Source organism: Centroberyx gerrardi, chromosome 11, assembly GCF_048128805.1.
Source record: "Centroberyx gerrardi isolate f3 chromosome 11, fCenGer3.hap1.cur.20231027, whole genome shotgun sequence".
NCBI lineage: Eukaryota > Metazoa > Chordata > Actinopteri > Beryciformes > Berycidae > Centroberyx > Centroberyx gerrardi.
The window spans coordinates 23891369-23914877 of NC_136007.1; the positions used below are offsets into that span (position 1 = coordinate 23891369).

The 23509-nt window shown below is 42.4% G+C and overlaps 1 protein-coding gene across 1 annotated transcript; it reads right to left on the bottom strand.

Moving 5' to 3' along the window:
* Window positions 1-5017: 5017 nt before the first annotated feature.
* On the bottom strand, window positions 5018-21591 carry map6a (microtubule-associated protein 6a). The gene is made up of 5 exons (XM_071898387.2): window positions 20786-21591; window positions 10548-10764; window positions 10063-10277; window positions 6592-6702; window positions 5018-5165 (listed from the first exon to the last, which is right to left on the bottom strand). The coding sequence occupies exons 1-5, from the start codon at window positions 21517-21519 to the stop codon at window positions 5018-5020; spliced, it is 1425 nt and encodes a 474-aa protein (XP_071754488.1). The 5' UTR covers window positions 21520-21591.
* Between the last annotated feature and the right edge of the window lie 1918 nt (window positions 21592-23509).

Genomic DNA, 23509 nt, shown 5'->3' on the forward strand with positions numbered 1-23509 from the left:
TTAATGTTTAACAGGTTTAAAGCCTCTCTGTCTGCCATTGAGTGGCACTGTTGCATCATTTTCACATCAGTTGTGGAGGAGTGAGCTTTGTTTTTAGCTTGTTTGTCTGTTATGGAATGAGAGTTACACTATTTTAGCTTGGTTGTAAAACGTGGGTTTAAAAACTGACTTTTTGTTAATTCACAAAACAAAAAGTCTTATGAGCAACCACACTGTGCTGGTTGGCTAGAATTGAAGGGTTTCATTCTAAAATGCTATATATCCATTTTGGAACATTTTGGCTACCTGAAATTCATCAGGCTATTTGAAACAGACATGATTTTGTCCTCAAAAATGAGCTATTTTATAGTTAAATGTCTCAAGATGACTCCTATCTTCAATACTAACCCATAATGTGCTTCACTTTCATGGCAGCAGTCAATATGGGAAAGAGGGAGTCATTTTAAAAAAAATGCTGGATATCTCATTTTGGAATGAAACTCAATTGTTAGCAGAATAATGAGCCCAACTGCCACCACACAGAGAAAGTGAAAAGAGGCAGGTGGAATTTATCATGAGCTACATTTACCATAAGAACAAAGTTTTAAAATGGCAAAATAATTGCATCCTACGAGACAACTTGCGAGACTATAAATATGTGTTATTTGCTACACATTTGAAGGTCAATGTTTTTTTTTTACATATTAAATTATTTAGTGCACACAGAGAAATGTTATTATTATTTATATGTTATTACTGAAGCAAGTGTAATAATTAACAACACTCACAATAATAATAATAATATAATAATTGATGGTGGACATTCAAAATATGTTTTTATCTATTTCACTAATTCATTAAATTGTAGATAAATGTGCAACAATTACACACATCACCATAGTAGTTACAATGTTCAACATTAAAGCAGTGATCACATTCAAACAGGTTCGTTATACTGTGTAGAGTCTGCTCAGTAAGCTTTAACTATATACTGAATTACTTGGCAAATGTGTCTCCAACATCCCTATATACAAAATACCAGGATGTTGCATTGATTTGGGGATGGAAATAGATATATGGAAAATACATTCATTATGCTGTATGATGTGAGTTCTGTGGTTTGTCTGAATAGTAGCTATATGGTGAATTATGTGCATAAAAAGTACTATTCATTCTAGTCATGCTGTTTCTAGTATCATGTTCTTTTCTATGATTGAATCATCATGTCTCACACCTTTATGGGTCGTTGTTTTTACACTGTGACACTCTCCATATGTTTAAATCAAACTTTGAAAACAGTATAATGTTTAGGCATTTACAGTATACTAACATTGGAGAAAAATGTAACCAAACTATTGTCAAATTCAGAAAAGTGAAAACGCCTTCTGAGTATAAAGCACCTTTCACTACCTGGCTCACAACACTGGAAAAATGCACCTTTGGCTTCTGCTGTACCTGTAATGTTATTAGTTTGCACTAAACTAGTCTGTATTGCATATCATGTATAAATCATCATGTTCATATAGTCAAATATGCTTGAATATGCAGTACATGGGCATCGCTCAAGCACAGTTGTCACTTTATTTTCTTTTTGCTGCTATTTTTCTACTGTGTCAAATGAAGAATTTATAGTATGTTATAAATCTGAAATGTTATTCTATACTCAGTTGTACAACATATAAATCTGTACTGCAATCGGTATGACAATATAAACTTACCTGAAATAAATACTGTTTCATGTCCTGCATGAATCCAGACACTTGAGGGTGCTGCTGATGCAGTTTTTCAGCAGTAAAAAAAGAAATCACTGCAAGATGGCTTCCAGCCTGCATAGAGATAAACATTATGTATTTACACTGTTTTCAGGTGACAACATGCAAGGGAAAGAGTATGTGAAGATATATTCTATTGAAGAAAAAGATCACATTGTTTTTTGCTTCACATGAAACATATATATATATATATATATATTTTCATATATATGTATTTTTGGGCATATTTCTCTGCTATGGTTCAAAATAGATTTCTGGTAAGCCTTCCTCAGCTGAGCAGAACTGAAGAGGAGGATCCTGCTTTCCACGGAGTTTCCATAATCCCTGTTGTTGCTCGGGGTCATGAATGCAGCTCCGGCACGTCTCGGTGTCGAGGTGAGGCCTCTAGGGGCCGCGTGATAAACAGGAGAGGCTTTTTCTTTGAGAGGGAGCTCCCTGGAGACGCGTGGCGAAGGAGGGCTTACCATCTGGAGATGCTACGACCGCCCCGCCCCCTAATTAACCCGTTCAGCCTCGCCGTCTGAGACCTGGCAACCCGTCTCCATAGCAACGGCCTAGTGCAGGGATGCAGGGAAAGATGGATGGAGGGAGGGGAGAGCAGCAGCGATCAAAGGAGAACTACCAGAAGAGCGGGGAACCGTTTCGATTTCATTCCTTAAAGCTAAATCTGCTGCAATGTGCCTTTATTATTGATGAAAACACTTACTGTATCCAGATCCTCTGATGCAAATTCATTGGATTTGACTCCAACTTAAGCAGAGATTTCCTCTACTTCTTCTAATAAGCGTTTGGGGACTCTTCTGCAATTAATCTGCTTTGGATGACGTTGGATTTACCTTCATGCGTGCATCAAAAACAGCGGTGTTTGCGTCCCTGGTGGAGAGCAGGTGTTTGATCATTTATAACCTTCACACACTGAGGGAGCAATGCTGCACCTCCCCATTGTTAAATACAGAAACGGGTGTCTGGGGAGTGATACCCAAACTCATATTGTCAGGCCTTGGGGATTAGAAAGTGCAGTGGAGGAGAAATGTGTTTTTTACATCCAAGAATCTGTATTCCGGAAAGCAGTTGAGCCACATCCTTCGTAATGGCTGCAATATGATCCGTCTCTCCACGCCATCCTCCCTCTTTCCTCCCCCTCTTCCTCACATCCGTCTCTCTGTTCATCCAGGTCAAGGTGGCTCTGAGACAGTCATTCATCATGCCTTATGGTATGTGTGTGTATGTGTATGTGTGTGTGTGTGTGTGTGTAGCGATCTCTCAAGGCTTTCAGACCGGTCTCAACTCACACAGGTCATTACTAATTAAACATCTTTATTTTCTGTTTACAGACCGGCCAAGACCTTCCTCCAAGCACCTGAGTATTGTAATTACCGCAAATGGATTGCAATCCTTAATGGTGAGGGATGTAACTGCGCTTTTAGGCAGCCGAGGGACTGTAAAATGTTTGTCACTTGTTATGTGGCTTTTGTTTATGGCCATGAGTCACGGTGGGACGTTTCGTTCCAGTTACTCCATTCATCACAGTTTGATGTGGGTGCAATTTCGATTGGAAGCTGTCAATTTCTTTCAGGAGGGATTGATGGTCTCCAATCTTTGCGTCTGAGAATAGCATGAATATTGTCACTGGGCAAAAATAGAACAGTGCAGAAATGCATTATATGGTTTTTGGACTTCTACTCCTCATTGGTCCAGTGTCTGATATGTATGACTTGAGACTCTGTGTAGCCCATAATATTCTCAGACCAGTAACAGACCAATTTGGACTTTGAAGATATTTCCCTTACTGGCAGCAAGTGGTAACACAAGAGAACTGATGGTGCTCCGCTCTGTGAGCAAAGTGCTCTTCTGAGTTTTGAATTATTTGTGAGTTCTTTATCGAGATGACTGCTTGGCTGATGAGGAGTGACTGATGGGGGGTATGTTAACCCATTGCCACACACACACGCACACACACGCACACACACGCACACACACTCACACACACACACACACACAAATCCCGACATCATCCAGACCAACGGCACTCGCTTATGTGATGAGATGTGTCCATTTCTGAACTGCAGAGCTCAACGATCCTGTGTGTGCACATTATGTGTGTATGCATGTCTCTTTTTGTGTGTGTGTGTGTGTGTGTGTATGTGTGTGTGAGATTGAGTGGGTGAGTGAGGGGATGTAATGGTAGTCACACATATCATCTAACAGTTTCCTATAAACCTAATAGCAGTAACAGAGAGAGGCCAGTATAATGAGGAGCAATATGAACTGTGACAAGGAAACAGCTGCTCCTCCCCAAATCCCAAACCCCCAAACACCCTGTCACACAACCTCATTCACACTGATTTACTGACCCCCTCCCCCCCCCTCCCCCCTCCCTTTATCTCTCTTTCACTTACACCCACACCACTTTTCTTTTCTGGACTGTAAGCCATAAATGAAATATGAGCATCTGCCTTTACGAGACACCCAAAAGGGTTGCCAAACATTCCTTGCAAAAATGTTATTTCTGTTTTGTTTTTTTAAGGAAAGTGGGTAGTCCATTTATATTTCCTCTTTTGCTGACTTAGACATTTAGGAGAGATGCAAGGTAAAGGGTTCGGTCCTAGTTTCAGTCCAGCAGGGTTAAAAATAGTTGCAGAGGCAGGGGTTTTGAACAATACACCAAGTCTGGGCACGTTTTTAGTCTTTTTTTTGAAAATGTATAATGCCAACTTCTATTATAGAATTTCCATAGGCTCTGTAGGCTTTTGGACAGTAACATATTGTCTTTTTAGGAGTCCACTGTCTGTGTTACATGCTGAACTATGTTGATTTTTTTCTGTCTACCTTACTCACTTCTTCCTCACTTTAGGCCATACAAAATTATTAACCATACAACAAAAAGTTCGGCAATGTGCAAGTTATGCTCATTTATTTACACTAGAAGTGATTAATGTACAGTACAGTTTGTTGTAATCGTTGTATAAGCACTTTATGGTGTGGTATTTCTAACATTACTGACAATAAAACATATTATGAAATCATATTAAAACAAGAGCATGTAACCAGAAATTGATGTAGCACCTTTGCAATAATGCCTTGGATCGAACAGCTATGACCTCTGAGCCAAAAGCTGCTTCAAACATGCGTGGGTCCTACAGTATGTGGGTTTCCTCTCGGATAGCGAAAACATTTCAGTGGGGTTCAACTCTTTTTCTAATACAACTTAGTTGCAAATACTAGATATGTACAGTACAGAGCAGCGGTCTCTGTATACGGCAGATCTAATCCGTCTGCTTTACATCGTGGGCAAAGCGTACGACTCCGCCGCTCCTCCGGGGCTCGGGTCTCTCCACCAGGGGTTCTGGTTCTCCTCCAGCGGCACCCTGGGAATGATGATGATCGGGTCCGAGAACATCCTCCTTAGCATCTCTAGGAGGCAGCACATAGTTAAGATACCAGAGAAGAAGGAGACAGAGAGAGGGACACGTGATGAGGCATTTCTCTGAGGCGAACGACACAAGCCATTGGGCTGCGCTGAGCTGAGCACCCTGTGACCACTCATTTCAGAGGAGAACGTCAGGCGTCTGTTTTAGGGGAGGAGAACCCATTAGGAAACCAAGCAGCAGCATCCCAAGGGCTCACAGACATTACATAAAAAAAATAGCTTAAGACAATCTTGGCAGGATCGAGTGACTAATAAATCATGTTGCAGTTCATTTTGAAAGCTTAACAAGAATACAAATCCCCTGGTAAGAGCAGAAATGCTGAATTGAAGTAAAGCTTTTGGTTTATTTCTGTCGATCAATATAGGCCGCTGGTTCAAATCCAATCCATCTTCCGATCCATTCACTTAATTGCAATGAGATTACAAACTACAGCATACTCACGGCGCAATGAGGGTCTCGGGGTGTTCTGTGAGAGAGAGCTACAAGACACTGTAATCTATTGGTCCAATCACATTTGAATCTAAATGAGTTAGCTCTACAAACTGGAGAGGAGATTATAAACATGCACTTACAATTTCCTCTGAACTGTGTCTTTCCAAAATAGAGCTGCATCCTTCTTCCCATTCATACTTACCCTGGTTACAGTTCATCTCATATCCAAGCTAACATTGAACAGTTGTGCTAGATATATTATTAAACACATAAATTCAGATTGCAGGTCCCACAGACAACAATTCCAGCATGCTCTGGTAAATCTAGAAACGGATCTAGAATGAAAAAATGGATAATTATAATGCAAACATAGTATGGAGAGGTTTATCCAGTGATGCCTTTCTCTCTACAACAAGCAAAAATGTGAACTGATCGTATTTTTGTTTTATATGTGGTGATAATGTAATATCAAACGGTATACAGTGGTTGCATGGGTATGAGTAACCTGCTTGCCTCATAAATAGAGGGAGTGGTGTTCTCCACTCTACTCATCTGGGTGAATAATTCAACAGTCAGGTTTATGCAGCCATGCAGTCTGTTTGCCTTATTTCTTGAAACCAAGGAGAGTGTGTGCATCACAGCAGCTGACAGAGGTTCAAGGATGGCCAGGGATGACTTGACTAAACCCAAGGCCTCCTTAAGAGAGGGACCTTAAGGAACCTTACATGTAGGATGTGACAGCAGGCATTCAGACAGCCCCATTCACTCCCCTAAGCTACTGTCCATATGGAAGAGAAATACAGGGGGGCTATGACCTGAGGAGTAGACCAGAGAATGTGGTGGTTCACCATAAAAACAAAACTGTGCCACTGCAATAGAAAAACAGTTAAAGAAAATCAGAACTCCATGAGCATGTATGAATGGGAATGAGTGGCATTTGTGGCTTGTGGTCAGTTTCTTTTCGTTATTATGATTACCTGGGATTGGGTAGTGCACAGCCCCACAGGTGTTGCTTTAGGGTCTGCACCCAGCCAATATCTCGGATTGGCTGGCAGAGTTGTATGTAGTGGTACTGTTTTAGCACAACCCTTCAAATGAATCAGAATGTCACTCATTAGCGCACTAGGAATTGGACACAGCATCATCCAAATTTGACATCCTCAAATACGTTAACCATGACAGCAGACTAAGTATGAGAAAGTACAATGTGATTTCAGAAAATATAGCCTTACACATTTGTGGTAGTTACACACATAAAGGAGCACTGCATAGATAATTGCATCATTTGTACATTACTTGGGGCCTGAAAAGCACATGACATCTTATTCTGGAATAAGGTTCTAGACATCCTTTGACATGCATGTTGCTATAGAATTTGGATGAGTTCTTGGAATATATTGGAGACATGATGCAAGAATAATATATTCTTCAGTTCTCACATGACGGCAATATGCACGGCCTGGAAAGGATGTCAGAACTCATGCCAGAATGTGGCGCAATCGTGGATAAGCATAGAAAGAAACTGTGAGAGCAAAATTCTCTTCCATGTGGATTTATTCAGTAAATATTGTCTGTCTCACAAAGACAAGGACTGGGACAGGAGGAACATCCACAGATACCTGCAACCGCTAATCTTCCACCCCTTCCATACTTCTCAACAAAAAGAAGCAAGAAGACACTGCTTTTTCTGCTTTTTGCATTTATTTGTAATATTTCATTAAATATGAGCAAGCAGATAGAAACACAAGCACGTCACAGTAAAATATTTTTTTGCCCAAGACATAACTTTCTTCACCATACTTTCTATCCTTATTTGCCTAGTAATCATAAAGATAGCACCGGGTGTGTGGTGTGCTAAGCACTGTTTACATTTACTGCCCCCACAAGCCCCCCCTCCCTTGTGTCACATGAGAAAGCGCCCCCCAACGAAAGACTGCAAAATGCTAATGAGTTGGCCCTTATCCTGATGGGGCACGTGCTTCAGTTTGGACAGACTATGGCATGGTGGTGGTCTCTGGGACCGACTCAGAACACCACATAAAATGGAGACGATACAGTCTTCCACTCAAAATGGAGGGAGGGATGCTGACTGGCAGAACAGATGAGAACAGTGAGCAGGGTGCCTGAGGGGGGTGGAGGACGGTGATGGGTGACCCAGGACAAGACAGGCCCTGTACAATGCTCCTATAACCCCAAACAAAAGGCCTGGAAGGACGCAGAAGCTTCTCTATAGTAAGACTTACAGGAAGCAGCTAGTTTGCCTTGGACCAAGTGTAGAGCCTAGACAAGGTCCTAGGGCTCAGCTGATATGGAGCCCTAGTGGCAATATATAGACAGATATAAGTTATTGTATATATACAAGGGGGGTTATCATCATCAATTTGGACATGAACAGATAAACGGTTATAATACAACTTCATTTTCCCTTTTTCCTCAACTGTAGGTTAAACCACAACCAAAAATGGAAGCTATACAGCTTGATTTGGTATAATTTGCTATACCCCTTACACACAAACATTGTCCACCATGTTCAACTTGCCAGACAAAGCAAAAATAAATCCATTCAGTGTTAAAACAACATTTTACAAGTAAACCGAACCTCATCAAACCAACAGACTTCATACACACCTAATTCAGGGGAGCGGCCTTGAGTTTGGGCCGATGTAAGACAACATGCAGTCAGAAACAGAGAGTGATGAACAGTGGAGTCCAAAAGAGAGAAGCATTCAAACTTACCATCACATCACTGTGTTATCATTGGGGTATGTTAGAATAAAAGAGGCATTAGCAGATATAATTCACCATTTTTATAAAGAGAATGAGATCAAATGATATCCCCGTAAACAAATGTGCTAAATGGCAGTGAATTGTTCATGATATATTTGGAAGGTGAATCCAGATCGGCCCCTTTAGAGGTGATGTGAATAGTGGACTGGAGCAGCGATGGGAGCTGTCTGCTATCGTCCCAGGAGGGTCTAATCACATTGGTTACAGTCACCCATGGCAGTGTGTATGACAAAGAGCCAAAAGGAGAAGTGAGTTTGGGTGCATTTGTGTGTGTATGTATGCCTGTGCAGTTGCATCACGGCTGTGTAGCATTACAGAGGGATCAGTCTTGGTAATGAAGATTGTGTCGGGAGAGATTACACAGAGCTATGGCCGTTGAGACTGATAGCTATACACGCTGTGCACTTGGCAGACAGCAAACAAACCAGAGCCACATTTACAAGCCCCGTCGAAATTTCACCCTTCTGTATCTAGACAATGTTAAATATTCCATTACGACTGCATGACAGTATTATCTAATTCAGTAGGAGTACTCATCTGCTATGCAAATGACTGGTGTAGTAATGCATAATCAGTTTAGAGTGACCCAGATGGTTCGTTGGCAACCAAATGGGTGTTACAAAATAGCCTTGGGTGACCCAAAATACAACTGTGTGAATGGATTTCATATAAATGGTAGGAATACTGAAAGGGAGAAGAGGTCCTTCAGACAATTATATTCAATTCAAAACCATTATGTATAGTTGACAGAACAGTTCAGTTAACAAAATGAGACACTGGCTTTCAAAATCACGTTTAACAAAGCATTGTGATATTGCCCATCTGATATCAGACAGCCTTTGAGCCCTGTGTGCACTACCATGAACAGAGAACAGTACCAAAGACAACAGAGCAGGCACAAAACAAGCCATGGATCCATACACTGATGATTAACCAAGCAGCACATTTATCAAAGATTTTCAGAATGTCAAGATGAGTATCTTTTGCTATTAATTTAGTGCAGAGACCATATCCAGGGTGCCAATTTGAGATTTCTTTCCTAAAAAAACAACAACAAACAAACAAAAAAATCCTTGATAAACTCAACAAAGCAATCTGCTCAGCTGATCAAAGCCAACCCTACAGAATTGCTTGTCGGTGGGCCCATGCAGCAAGAGCCATCCATTGGCTAGCCAGGCAGCCAGTAGCCATGGCAACCTGGAGATGGAGACGAGGAGAGTGGGGGCGGCGGGTGGCATCAAATGGCGGAGGAAGAGGATGCTCACGCCCACCCGTTACTATAGCGATGTAATATAGCGTGAGGCGGGGGGAGCAGTGACATGTCATGTCTAAACCCTGACATTTTACTGTGTTACTACTGTACAAACTTAGCCAAGAGGTAGTGAAGGGGGGGAGAGAAGAGACATTAAGAGAGAGAATACTGAGAGACTGAGCAAAGGAGGGAGAGAGAGAGAGAGAGAGAGGGAAAGAGAGAGAGCCTGGAGAAGAAACTGAGAGAGAGGAGAGAGAAGGGGAATAGAGAGTAAGAGGAGAAAGAAGAAAGAGATAAGAGAAGATAGAGGGACGAGAACAAAGATGAGAACCTCTAATGAATTTTGCAGCCTCTGCGTTCTTTTCCCCCAAAAGAAATAAAAGGAGAAGTAGTGCTAAATGATTTTTACTCTTTTGCCTCAGCCAGTTTGTTGTTCATCTCTTTACTTTTCTCCTTGTCCCCCTCCGCCGACCGGTTCTCAGGCTGGTTCTCTGAGGTCTTCTTCTTGGTGCCTCTCAGCGCCGCGCTCTGCTTATCTTTGGCTTTCTTCACTGGCTTGCCCTGGCCTGCCGTTGTGGTGCCCGCCTTTTTGGGTTTAGAGCGGGGGGCACTATACCTGTCAACCTAAGGATGTTGGATAGTGGAAGTGAGATTCCTAAACTGAAATGCCTTGATTATGGCCATTCATTTCCAAAACTGTGTTGTGTTCAAATGTGCACTGAATCCCTAAGATCAACAACAAACAGCAAGACAAAAATTCTCTGTAAGATGGAGATTTTATCATCCCTAATAGCACACATGGAGGATTTTCCCCTTGGGCAAAGAATAAACCCCAAAATGCACTTTAAACTGTACTACAGTGGCCCAGAAGTGACAAATGTAGTCCTGTCTCACCTGCTTGGTGGAATCTAGGTAAGGCTCGCTGTACAGGCTGCGTATCCTCCTCCTCTCCAGGGCCTTGTTGTCGGCGGGCTGCAGCTGGGCCTGCTCGCCCCTGAAGGTGGCACTGTAGCTGGTCTCCAGGCTGGTCTTCCCGTCTGGCGGGAGGTACTGGGACTTGGCCCGGATCATCTTCACCGGCTTCACATCTCTGTAAGCCTTGAACTCAGTTCTACGTGGAAAGAAATAAGTCAGCTATCATCAGAAAGTGCACAGTGCCACGCTATCGTTAGAGACATGACATTACAGTTACATTGTGTGGGTGAAAAGACGCAGAATGACTTACATCTTGTAATCATTCTAGGTAATCATTTTCTATAAATGCTGCTGACAAAGGAAACTGTTTTGGATCCATAACCTGGATATTTTTACCCCAAACAGTCTCAACCTTGAAAAGGATTACTTAGCTTGTTTTTCACGAATGCACCTTACAGCTATTTCCCCTTCACTTTTAGACTGGTTCATAATGCTTTTCAATGCTTTTTATATGTTGTATACTGTTTTAATGTTGCCCATTTGTTTCTCTGCTGGTATCTCTGGTTATCCATATGCAAATCAGTGATCACTTTATGTCTCTCCCATTGTCTTTGGTGTGTAGCTTCCTTTTTGTTCTTGATTGTTGTGTGGTGAAAGCCTTCCTGGCCGGATGTTTTCATGTCCTCTGGTTAAATAAACATTACTTCCAATGGAGAGAGTGTGGCGCCCATCCATTCTGTAATCCCTCTCTACAGAAATATGTCAAGTGACTGGTGCATTACTACAGGAGAGCAGAGTATGTCAGGGTGTAAGAGAGCTGGCTGGGGAGGAGTGCTGCACCACAGTCTCATGTTTTTAATATAGTCCTCACACAGCAGTTCTGGAGAAGGTCAGCACTATGGCAAACACACAGAGCGGGCTGCCTGCAGCATGTGCTGTGTATGAGTCCAGCACCAGTCCCACCCACATATATAAGATCCATAGATAACTAGACCGCAGAGGGCAATACGCAGCATTTTGACTCCTGGTGCACATTAAAGTCATTTATTACAAAATATCACACAGCAGCAGTCTCTCTCTCTCTCTCTTTCACACTTTATTTTCCACTGCAGTGTATTCCCTCAGCATTACTCACCCATCCATTACCAACAAACTACCATATGTTGTAAATAGCTCTATGTTAACCCACTGTGCTATTCTTGGATAAGGAGATCTTCCTTACACATGGGCCTAGCACGATTAAGCATTTGTTAATAAACATTCACTACTATCTTGAAAAACAGATAGGAGGCTAGGATGCCTTGGCTTCTAATGTTAAAGGAGGGTCGGCTGCTCTTTGGATAAAAAAGGGTCCTCTGGTAATTATGTGGACAGAGATCCAAATCTGTTAAAAAGCCTTTATTCTATTTGGCTAGTCATAATTGTAAGATAAAAATGTATTCACTCATATCTTTCATAGCCAGAAACAAGAGAGAAGAGTTTGCTCTGCTCTGTACTCAGTGATACTGCATCAATGTACAGCTCCATAAAGAATGAACTGGAAAAGATGGAAAAAGTGACTGTGACAGACGAAGAAGAGGAAGAAGAAGAAGAAGAAGAAGAAGAAGAAGAAGAAGAAGAAGAAGAAGAAGAAGAAGAAGAAGAAGAAGAAGAAGACAGAAGCTACCCAGGATGATTTTCTGATTAATCTGATAGCATTACTATGTCTACTATAAAGCTACTTTTGATGTAAAACCTCTGGCAAACATTGCCAGGCTCATTAATTATCCAGAGAGAAACTCCAGCATGAACACCCATAAGACGTGCCAGATTATGGCCTCTGTGTTTGTCCCTACTCTCAAATATTGATTGAACTTCCCAAGCCAAAAGAATAACATATGTGAATTCATCAATTATAGTAGTGGTCTTCCCCTTTTACTAAAATGCTCCAATGGCTAATAGGCTCCTTGCATTTTAAAAACTGTCATTCAAAACATTACAAACATCTTTTTATGGTTTGTCTTCTTGCTTATCCATCAATAGGATCCCAAGATACAGTAGCTAATAACAAATGAAAACACATCAATTCTGCCCTATGGCCCCAAATGCAGTGACAAACACTCAAAACCTCCACCCCCAACACAGCATGATCCACTGTACACACTCACAGCCAGTCAACTGTGTGTACTGTAGCCCGGGCCCAGTGAAAACTCCCTGTTCCTTGTGTAAGTGAAGGGAAGCACTATATTAGGTAACACCATTACCAGGCCGGATGGAGGAGCGAACACAAGGCGAGGCTGCAGTACTACAGCCTCATTAGAACAATTAGTCCGCCCAGATCATATGAAATGGCATAAAATCAATAACTGGCAGCTAAGAAAAACTGCTAGTAGCTTAGCACAGCCTTGGAGACTGTCCGACCCTGTCTGATTTTTAGCTAGTTTTGATTTTGTTGTATCGTCTAATACATGGAGTGGGGGGTGGGAGTGGGGGGTGGGGGTGGGGGGGCGTTAGAGGCATGGTTGGTGTTTCAGTGAGACTGTAGCTGGAGTTGGTTGGTTGTTTGGATGCATCGCAGCGTGAGAGCTGGATCCTGACCTCAAAGATGCTCTTGTGGTAGGTTGTCATGGGATAGCATGTGGGAGTAAAGTGTCAAAAACGATAACAGAAAGCAAAGCCCTGGAAGATAAACACATTTGCATGGTTTATGATTCTCAGTGATTTTAATAATTTTCAATGGTCCAAGCGGGGTCCGTTTGAGGCAAGATTTCTGCATCATACCTACAGTATGTTAGCGGTACTGGTAAATATATCAATGAATATCACAGATTTGGTGGACATGACAAAATGAAAGTGACATTTTCAGAAAACACTCTGAAGTTGTTCAAGTATTTCATCTAACCTTTATGATTTCATGGAACTATATCACCAGAATATCAATAAAGACAGCTAACATTTACAAAATGATGTCAAACAGATTTTCACTTAAATTTCGAAATACATGAACATAGACTATCTTCTTAATTGTATAATAAGCTCTCATAAATCAATACAATATTCTACTAAATTAGCTGTCAAGCACTAACATTTAAGCTATTCATATATACATATATATAAAAACAAAACACTGAGGAGTAAAATGACCATACCATAATCTCAAAAGCAAACTATTTCTGATATAATGGGTGGTGACAGTGACGTGTGTCCTGGCTGCTGAATGGAGCAATCCCTCCAGTGGTGCAGAACAGAGGTGGAAATCAGAGAGAGCGGTTACATAAGAGGACTGAAGTCCACTTTTAATGCTCGACTGGGCCAAGAAGCTACAATGCAAAGACAGGTTACACAACAATGTCCAAGGCCAAGGGCATAAAGTACTCACATGACAGTACAGTGTGTGTGTGTGTGTGTGTCTGTGTATGTGTGCGTGTGTGTGTGTAGAGAGAGGAGAGAGAGAGAGAGAGAGAGAGAGAGAGAGAGAGAGAGAGAGAGCGAGAGAGAGAGTGTGTGTGTGTGTGTTTGTGAGTGCAGATGGGGTGGAGAGTGTGAAACACCGGTCTGTACTGTAACATAGCTGCTGGTCATGGACATATGACTGTGTAACAATACAGCCAGTGTCTCTGAGGTCAGCGTGTACTTGGTACTTGCTACAACACACAAAAAAAATGACGGTTCAAAAAGGGTTCCTGGTTCAATGGCTGTCACGTCATGGAGTTAGGGTTAGCATCTGCTGCATCTAACCACTCTCCGCTTAATGAGTGTGAAAACATGACAGTCCGTAGAGGTCAGATGAGGCCGCCCCCTCAGGCTGTGTTAGTGATGTCTCAAAGCTTACAGCCTCTGGGGATGATTCATGTTAGAGGCATTTTACTGTGCAACATGGAAACCACTGCTTTTATCAGTTGGTGATAGGAGTTAGGGAGCCATAGTGATGATACATTCACCATTTTTCTTGCTTTTGTTGCTCATGGCCCCAGTTAATCTAGCTTGTCCAGCAGGTAAAAGCATCATATTGATGATCCCAAACTTCTGTGTTTGACTGCGTTTGGTCCCAGTGTCCTGCATTTGACTTCAGGACAAAGCAACCATTGACTTGAAGTAATTACCTATAGGACAATCCAACACACACTCAGTAAGTGTTTTTATTTTTCAATAATTTATTACTTGTCAGAGAGGGCTTTATACGAAGAACTTCTGAGAATAATCGCACCTTCAAGTATTACTCCTACAGAGACATGGTGAACATGGAGAACCCTAAGTGCTAAATAGCACTAGCACACTAAGTAGTCCCTTTTGAGAGTGTAGGTTATGCAAGACTGGCTGGTGTGTCATTTTCACAAATGTCCCTTAGGTTCTGGTAGTATGGTCTCAATGCTCACAGCCTCTGGTGATAATTAATGTTAGACGCAGGCATTTTACTGTGCAACATGGAAACCGCTGGTGCTTTCAGATTGTAAAACAGTTGCATAAACTGAGGTAGTGAACATCAGTGAGTAGGGTGTAAGGATTCATACCTGCTTCAAAAAAAGAGATTACAACCCTAATAACCAATCATCTTTATAAATGATGGATCTATAAAAATGCTAAATGTGAATTTTAACATTCACAAAAACACTAGTGAATTTAAACAAAGCATCTTGCTCAACAAATGGAATCACTATCTCTTAACAACACACATCCAATAACCTCTTTTTGCATCTTTTCTTACTACTTTGTTATTTGGGAAGGTTTCAGAGGATGTTACTCCACGGTGGGAGTCACTGAGGCCCAGGCTATGCTATCATACCACTTGATATTTCTTGCTGGGTGACTAAAGCTGCTTTGGACGGCTGACCCTGCTGACCCGCTGGGGTAGAGGAGATGTGCAGCGAAGGCCTCGTCACCAAGACCAAACACTGGCACTGACAGGGGTGGAACGACGCCAGGGAACAACACTGCTGAGCTGCATGCCACCCAGCTCTGACATGGCACAATCTGGTCAACTCCTCTCAACTCACCAAGGGATGGCCATAAGGACACGGAAACAAATGCCAGCAAATGTCTGCACTGTGGAATAAAACAGTGCTGAGTTGCAGTTAATGAAAAAAACTTAAACCGTTTACTTCAAACAACAAACACGATGAATCGGCACATTATCATGAGCAGTTGAAAGCATGAACTGTTGGTTTGTTGGCAGGCCACAGAAATCAATACGAGTTCAGTGAAAAAATCTAAACAAATTTACTTCACATTCCAATCAGTAAATGATCCCCATTGAAAGAAACAAAAACAACCCTTAATTTAAAACGCCAAATCAGCTATTTTCTCTTTTACTGGATCATCAGTCAAGCCTTTTATTTTAAGCTGACCCTCCTCCAACTAGGCTACTCCCAGGAATGTAAAAGAGCTAAGAGCAAAAAATAACAAACTGCCCAACAGCAATATCACAATAATATGAACATCAGAATATCAAAAAATATTCCTTGCAGCCAGTGTCTAGAATTTCACAACGGTAAGTACAATATACTGTATGTCTCCCAGATGAGTCCATCCAGATTGCTATCAAAATCAATGTTAATTCTGTAGGTAAATGTTCATATATCAATGTAGCTTGATATGCATAGTATTCTCTACAGTATGTCTTGAATTTTCCCTTTGCACTGTATGTGAGGTCAGGTTGTCTCTATGTCAGTATGCACTTTGAAACCGTGTAAATTGTCAATACATCTCTGCACCAATACCACCGAGACAAATCTCTCTACATTTATTGTAAATGGCGATTCCAGTGAGTCTGAATCTGATTCTACACCTTAGCTGGCCAGGGATACGGACTGGCCGCCTTCTCTCACTGTATTCACGGGAATTGATCTGCCTACGCACAGTGGCTTCACTTCCTGACAGTGTTTCTTAGCGTGTCAGCGGGTGTAGCGCCTGGCTCCACGTCAATACTCCCTCCTTCCTCTGGGATCAGCTGGCCTCATCTCTATCCGACAGCCTCTCTGTAGCTTCTTAGACAGCAGCAGTGGAACGGCTACACCGAAAACCCAATATAAAAGCTGCAACAGTACAATTAGAATGGATAGTAAGGGCACCTCCTACTGTCTTGTAAGGATTCTCACTGCTTTGCATAAGATGGTTCCCATAAAGTTTTAACAATGTTGGTATGGAAATTAGCTTTGTCAGTACTGTCAGTAAATGCTGTCAGTAATTATGCCTTTGCCATGGCAACACATCAGTTTTCTAATTCTTCTAAATCAAAGCAATGCTAATTTCCATAACAACAACTATTGTATAACTATTATGAAACATACTCTAGCAGCCGTCTTAAATTTACCAGCCAAGGAACCTTGATTTGACCATTTTGGTTGTGTAGCTGTAACCCAGCAGCCAATTATGTGCACAAAGGTCAGTATTTAGATACAATGATAGGTATAACTAGTTTATCTTATATAATTCATTCATATCCAGAAACAAATCTGAAAATATTTCTTTGTGAATCAACTGTAATCAGATTAGAATGGGTTACATAAGACAGTTAGCTTTAGCTGGCAGAGCTCTGCATGGATGCAACAACTGACCACTGACTACCAGCCATGATCTTGGGGTTAAGACCAGGAATAATATATTGGCAACAATATCTGGTAAAATCGTACAACCGAACCTCACTAGTTTCATCTGCATAGCTCGGAAGGAGATGAGTGAGCTTGGGAAGCATGAGATAGCATCCCCCCCTTTAATGTTTTGTCCTGTCCTGTTTCTGTGTCAGAGATGAAGTGGAATGGGTGTTTCTGCATTCACTGCTTGTCAGTAGAAACATGAGGCTTTGCAGGCTCTCTAAGAGGATCATTTTTAAATCCAGCAGAATCCGTTGGCCTCTTTACAGTGTTCTGTCTGGTACCACGAGTGCCCTGTTCGGTAAAGGTGGGATAAAAGACCGACTCATCGAGGACTCTGTTCGGCAGAGAGAGGCTTTTACGGCCACCGCATCAACATGTGCCCATCTGGAAAACATGAGGGAGAGGAAAATCAAAAGAGGAGGCATCCGGATACAGCAAGGAGGCAGGATGAGATCGCACTGCTGTGAAAAATGTAGAGCGGTGATACGCGACACAAATGAAAATTAAAAATTCATGCCTCTTCGGTCTCTCTCTCTCCCTTCCTGAACTCAATGAACCTAAACTACCTGCTTTTCCTGTCAGCCATGAAACTCCACTCCCATTCATCATTCTCACTCATTTGCTTTATAGCACATTATGCAATTTGCTCTTCGCGGCATCGAATGTCCCATTATTAGATTCCACCCATGGGATGATGGGACAAATAACACTGACGAGATGAAACGCGGTCTTTGCATTTTATAGCAGTAATGGGGCTGGTAGCAGCACAGAAAAAAGCTAATGTGACTTATTCTCATGCAAAAAATGGCATTTTAAACATAATGCAAAGAAGGGTTGGTGGCAGCATGAAGGTTAGATAGGCGGGCTTGTGACTAGAGGGCTGTCAGTTCAAAACCCTGCACCAACTGAGAACATCAAGCTGCGGGATGTAAACATGTAACACTCACCCCTCCCTCAACAACAACCACCAAAGTGCCCTTGAGCAAGGCACTGAACCCCAGGCTGCTCCAGTGTAACATCTCAGAGGCCAGTAGAATAAGACTGTGGTTGCACTGGGAATCTCCCAGGCACATTGCAGAAAAAGAGCATTCGTGTTCAGCAAGCCCTCTGTAGATAAATAAAGGTTTAAAAAAAAAATGGCAGGTGTCCTTGTCAGAGAATGGGGCAGAGGGGCATTGAGCTTCATCTCTAATTGGGCCGATGTAAAGCAACACAATGGCTGAGTGAGTGTAGTTCCCTAATGAAAGCTGATTCCTGCTACAGCGTCTACGTGCTCTGACTACATAGAATTACACTGAAGAGGAAAGAGGGAAAATGTATGGCATCCCGAGGAATGAGGACACAAGATTGGCCCCGGCATAGAAAATCTTCAAACAGCCGGGATGAAAAACTCATGCAGCCAAAGGGAAGGTAACTCTTTGAGTATTTACAGAAGTGAATTTACTTCACGGTCTGTTAAACAATTTTCTCCGAGAGAGAAATAGTTTCTACTGTTTTGGAAAGGCAATTAGTAGACTGACTAAGCATAAACTGGGAAGTGACCCAGCTTGCCTGTCAGGGTCGGTCCCACTCCTTCTATCCACAGTTTGGGGTCAAGATGCTTGATGGCAAGCAATCCATGAAAATGCTATATGGATTTTGCAATTCCAATACATAGCTGAAATGTTGATGATCAATACAATGTCTCAAAGCTACCATAAGGCATCAATATGCAATGGTTTAAAGTGGTAATCTGCGAGGTCCTCGTTCTTTTATTTTATTTTGTCTCCATCTTTGGTGCTCAGCGCTCATTGCTGTGGTGTTTCTGCACTGCACTTCCCAGAGATCACCTGTCAATCAAACAGTGTGTCCAGTACTGTGACGTCTTTTTCCTTATTTTCTGTTTGATGCAGTTTGAGTTTCTGTAGGTGGCGCTCTTTTCTTTGTCTGTTCAGCCATGGTGGCTATCACTGCTCATGCTAACTACCCGGTTCTTCTATTTATTCCCTATAAACCACTGTTGCTGCTGCCTTGGTTCTTCTGTCATCTGTATGTGTGTCTGTGCATGTGTGTATATATGTATGTGTGTGTGTGTGTGTGTGTGAAAGAGACAGAGACAGCAAGATAAGGAGAGCGAGAGCATGTGCATGTGTGTATGCTTATGAGTGTGTGTGTGTGTGTGTGTGTGTGTATGTGTGTGCTTACTGTGTGCATACTCGTGTTGGTATTAACCCACAGCTGACCTGCTTTGAGTCAGGGAAAGACGGAGCTGACGGGCCTGCTGCTTGTCACAGTGCAGCCATTTCATGCCATGTGGGGGGAAACTGCCCCAGGCTGCTCCCTGCTGACTGTTCAGCAGCGCAGGCACAGCAGCAAAGCACCTAACAGCTGTAAGAATGACTTTTTGATCTTGCACCATGCACCTTCTGCCACACAAGTCACACTTCAGTCAGGCTTCTTTTTTCACCCCAAATCTGTATCCTTTGAAAAGGCTCAGCCACAATATAATAATTTGCATTCATATAAATACTGTGAATCAAATCAATGTTTTTAAACATGCTAGTAGCACAATGTGTTAAAGACATATAGTTCATATATAGTTTAAGGACAATAGTGTTCGAAATTAATGCTGAGCAATGATTGCAAGTAACAGTAAAACAAAACAAAAACGTTTGAGTTGTGCACGCTTATATGTATTTGCTGAATACTCCTATGTGCTGAGTGCAGGAGTTCACCGTCACAATTCACTAAACATTTTGATTTGCGCAGAAACAAATAACACAACCACAACACCAGCCTGAGCAAAGGAAGAACAAGCTGTTCTCACAAATTCAAAAGCCATGTGTCGCTTCATTGCTGGCTCATTTATAAAGATGTGAGACGGAAACGGCACGTGATTTCACGTCATACCAATCTACCCACAACCTTCACAGAGCAGGAAAGTCACCTATAATAACAATGTACAGCTTCAAGAGGACTGTGCATGACTTGATGTACATCCATCTGCCAGCCTCCATCATCACTCATGGACATTGCATAATGGGACAGAGATTAACCTCGGGGTCTTGGACATAAACAGCATTTGGCAACAATTCCACCCAGCCTTTCCATTTAGTTCTGTGGAGAAAAAGTTGAATGCTCCATAATGTTTTCACATGCTTTGTTGAATGTAACCCAGAGCTGCTGTTTTCTAAAAAAAAAAAAAAGAGGGGGATCCATTTTTTTTTACCCTCAATCAAGTCCTGAGAAAGGGATTGTGAGGAAATGTACATTTGCATCTCATGACCTACCCAAACTTTTCTATTTCATGGGCCCCCAAATAGATACACTGAACACCACCACCACAGAACCACATTTTATAAAGGTTTTCTCATATATGGACCCCCATTTGATAAAGGGTTGTCCCAGGGAAACCCCTATGAGGAGATTTGTATTGTCTGTATCTACAGTAGGTGGGCAGATAACAGTGCAAGAGTGTGAAACCTATAATCAGAATAGTCTGTCGTGAATTAGGCTAAATAACAGTGTAATTAAACTAATCCTCATTTTGCTGGAGACCCCCTGGGGCTCCCTGGAGGATCCCTCCGTTTGGGAACCAAGCACTAGAATCTAAGTAAAGTTAACATGACAGTGTGCAGCTGTGGCCGCTGTCTGAACTCAACTCACCTGTACGAGCTGCCTGCTGCCACCTCCTCCTTTATCTGCCTGTTGAGAGCATCCGCCGCCGCCCTCCCTCTGCCCTCCGCCTCTCCTTCCACCTTCAGCACTACTTTCTTCTGCCCCTCCGCTTTCTTACTTGCCCTCTTTTTCCTCTCTTGCCCTTGAAGAATGTCTTTCTCCTGCACTTTGTCGGCGATAGCGCTTTTCTCCACGCCGCTGTCCACCTCCGCCGGCGTCACGTGCTGTTTGGGGTGCTTGGACCTGTCCGGGGCCCGGTCGTTGCCGCCGGAGATGGAGGGAGACGGTTTGGGTATCCAGGGGTGGTCGCCCCGTTTCGGGATGGGCCACGGCTTGAAGTCCTTCTGGTACTGGGTCTCGGTGTTGAACGGGGTGTCCGGGCCGTGGTACTCGTTCTTGGGTTTACAGCTCGGCTCGGGTCGTACTCTCCAGTGCTTAAAGTCCTGACGCATCACGGAGCTGCACACGCGCTCCTCGGAGACGCTCCTCCGGGGCGCGCGTGCAGCCGTATTTCCCGCCTTACGGGGTTCTGAGCGAGACGGCTGCGTTTCTATGGCGACCCGGGCCTGGGCAGGGTGGAGCGGCGGCTGCAGCTGGATGTGCTGCATCTCAGAGACGTCCGTGTACTTGGTGAAAACCAAAGGCACCGCAATGTCAGCCTTGTCCAGCTGGTTCCAGAAACGGGCCATGCAGCACGCCCTGGTGATACAGGGCCACGCCATGGTGATTTTTAATGACTTCCACTACTGTACAATTTGTCGCGGATCCGGTTGAAGGAAAGAATATTTCTCTAACCCCCCGGTATCCTGATATGTGACAAACAAGATGTCCGTACGTCTGCCTGCGTGGAGGGCTCCAATATTCTTCACGTTAAATGAAGTTAGTTAGTAAATCCATAGCGCGTTAAATATAAGCTACTAGCATAGATTTTAATAAGGCTGTTAGAAACCAACCGGATTGATGTTTTCTCCGCTTCCCTCTCTCCGCTCTGTCCGGTGTTAGCTGCAGCTACATCACACCACAGTAGGGCACTGCAAGGAAAAACGGCCCCGCCCTCCTGCTCAGCATCCAACAGACTCAGAACTGGACCAGAGGAGGAAAACACCAGTCAAGCTTGCAATAATAAAATGTGACTTCCGGGTAAACTTTCAAACTGAAAGCCTCATTGACGTTTGCAACGTTGTTTGCGTAGACTAATACAAATGCGTAGGCTAATACAAAGTACCAAAATAAAAACAAAGATACCATAAATTGACAATTCGTGCTTTTATTTTGAAACTTGATTCGCCTCGTATCCGGTATTAGCCTGGCTAACAATGGATAGCTTGGCGTAGCTGAGGCCGTCGTTACGCACGCTGCGTCGTGGTACAGGGGGAGGGACGTTTCAACCCATAGTCTATCCAACCATCATTTGCTTCTGTTTTGTCAACATTTAGACGTTAACTTTCTGTGGTCAACATCTAATAAAACAGCAGTGGAGGGATTTTCCACTGGGCTGCTCTTTGCGTTAAGGTTTGGTGCTCAGAATGTAAAACATTTTTGCCCGATGTAAATGACACACTTTAAGGACCCTAACGAAAAAGAACTGGGCCTATAGTAAGCCTTAGATCAATTTTATAAGGATACTATAAAAATGTCGCTACAAAACTAGAAGCAATATTATAGTGATACCATACCATTAAATATGATAAGGTCACTGTAAAGTCACACACTATAAATCCCTATAGGATTATTAAAGGGATATTATAGAGGTTTTTAAGTAAAAATTAAATTATACAAACTATACCAAAGCAACAAAAAGGTCAGTCTACACTACATGATATGTTTTAGGTCTAATTATGCTTCTGATTCATGATAGAGAAACTGGCCTTTGTGTCCAAGAGTATCCATTATAGGCAAAGCGGGCAGATGGTGCCAGCAAATAGTAGAATAATAGATGAATAATGCCAGCTCATTATGCACCCTAGGGAGCTGTTTCACACTGAATGAGAAAACATCTGAAAAATAAGTAAATTCTCTAATTACACTATTTTTTATAACACGTGTTAACAACTCATTATTAGATTATAACCATTATTACCAAGCAGGCTATTATCAATCTTTCTGACGTGACTTTTCCCCTCCATTTTAGAAATAAACTGCATTTATTTTGAACAGCAGCTGGAAACAGTTTGTCAGTGGGTGCAGGTAAAAACGGAGACACTCAAGACCACAGTGTTAATAACCTAATTAGATGAGCCTGAATAAATCAATAATTTATGAAAATGTGATCAAAGGGCAAAGCAAAATGGATTGGCAGTCAAACACATTAGCCTGGGCGAACTGAGTCTAATAAGAGAAACTGAGAGAGACAGACAGAGGACAGAGAGAGAGAGGGCGGGAGATAGTGTGTGTGTGTGTGTGTGTGTGTGTGTGTGTGTGTGTGTGTGTATATGCATGTATATACACACAAGTCTATACATGTTTGTGAGCATCTGTCCCAGTGTTGTGATGCAAGGCATGGATGGATCTTCCACTATCTTCCGCTATCTCTTTATTCTCTTTATCAGCGTATGACCTTGGGTGACCTTTTAGATCCCACCCAGTGTGTGCAGCACTGCTGTAACACTGACATCAAACACATTGTGCAGCTTGATTATGGCCTGTACAAAACTAGGAAGTCCACTTTCACTTGACTCATCAATGTTCTTCATACCTAAAGTATTTCATACA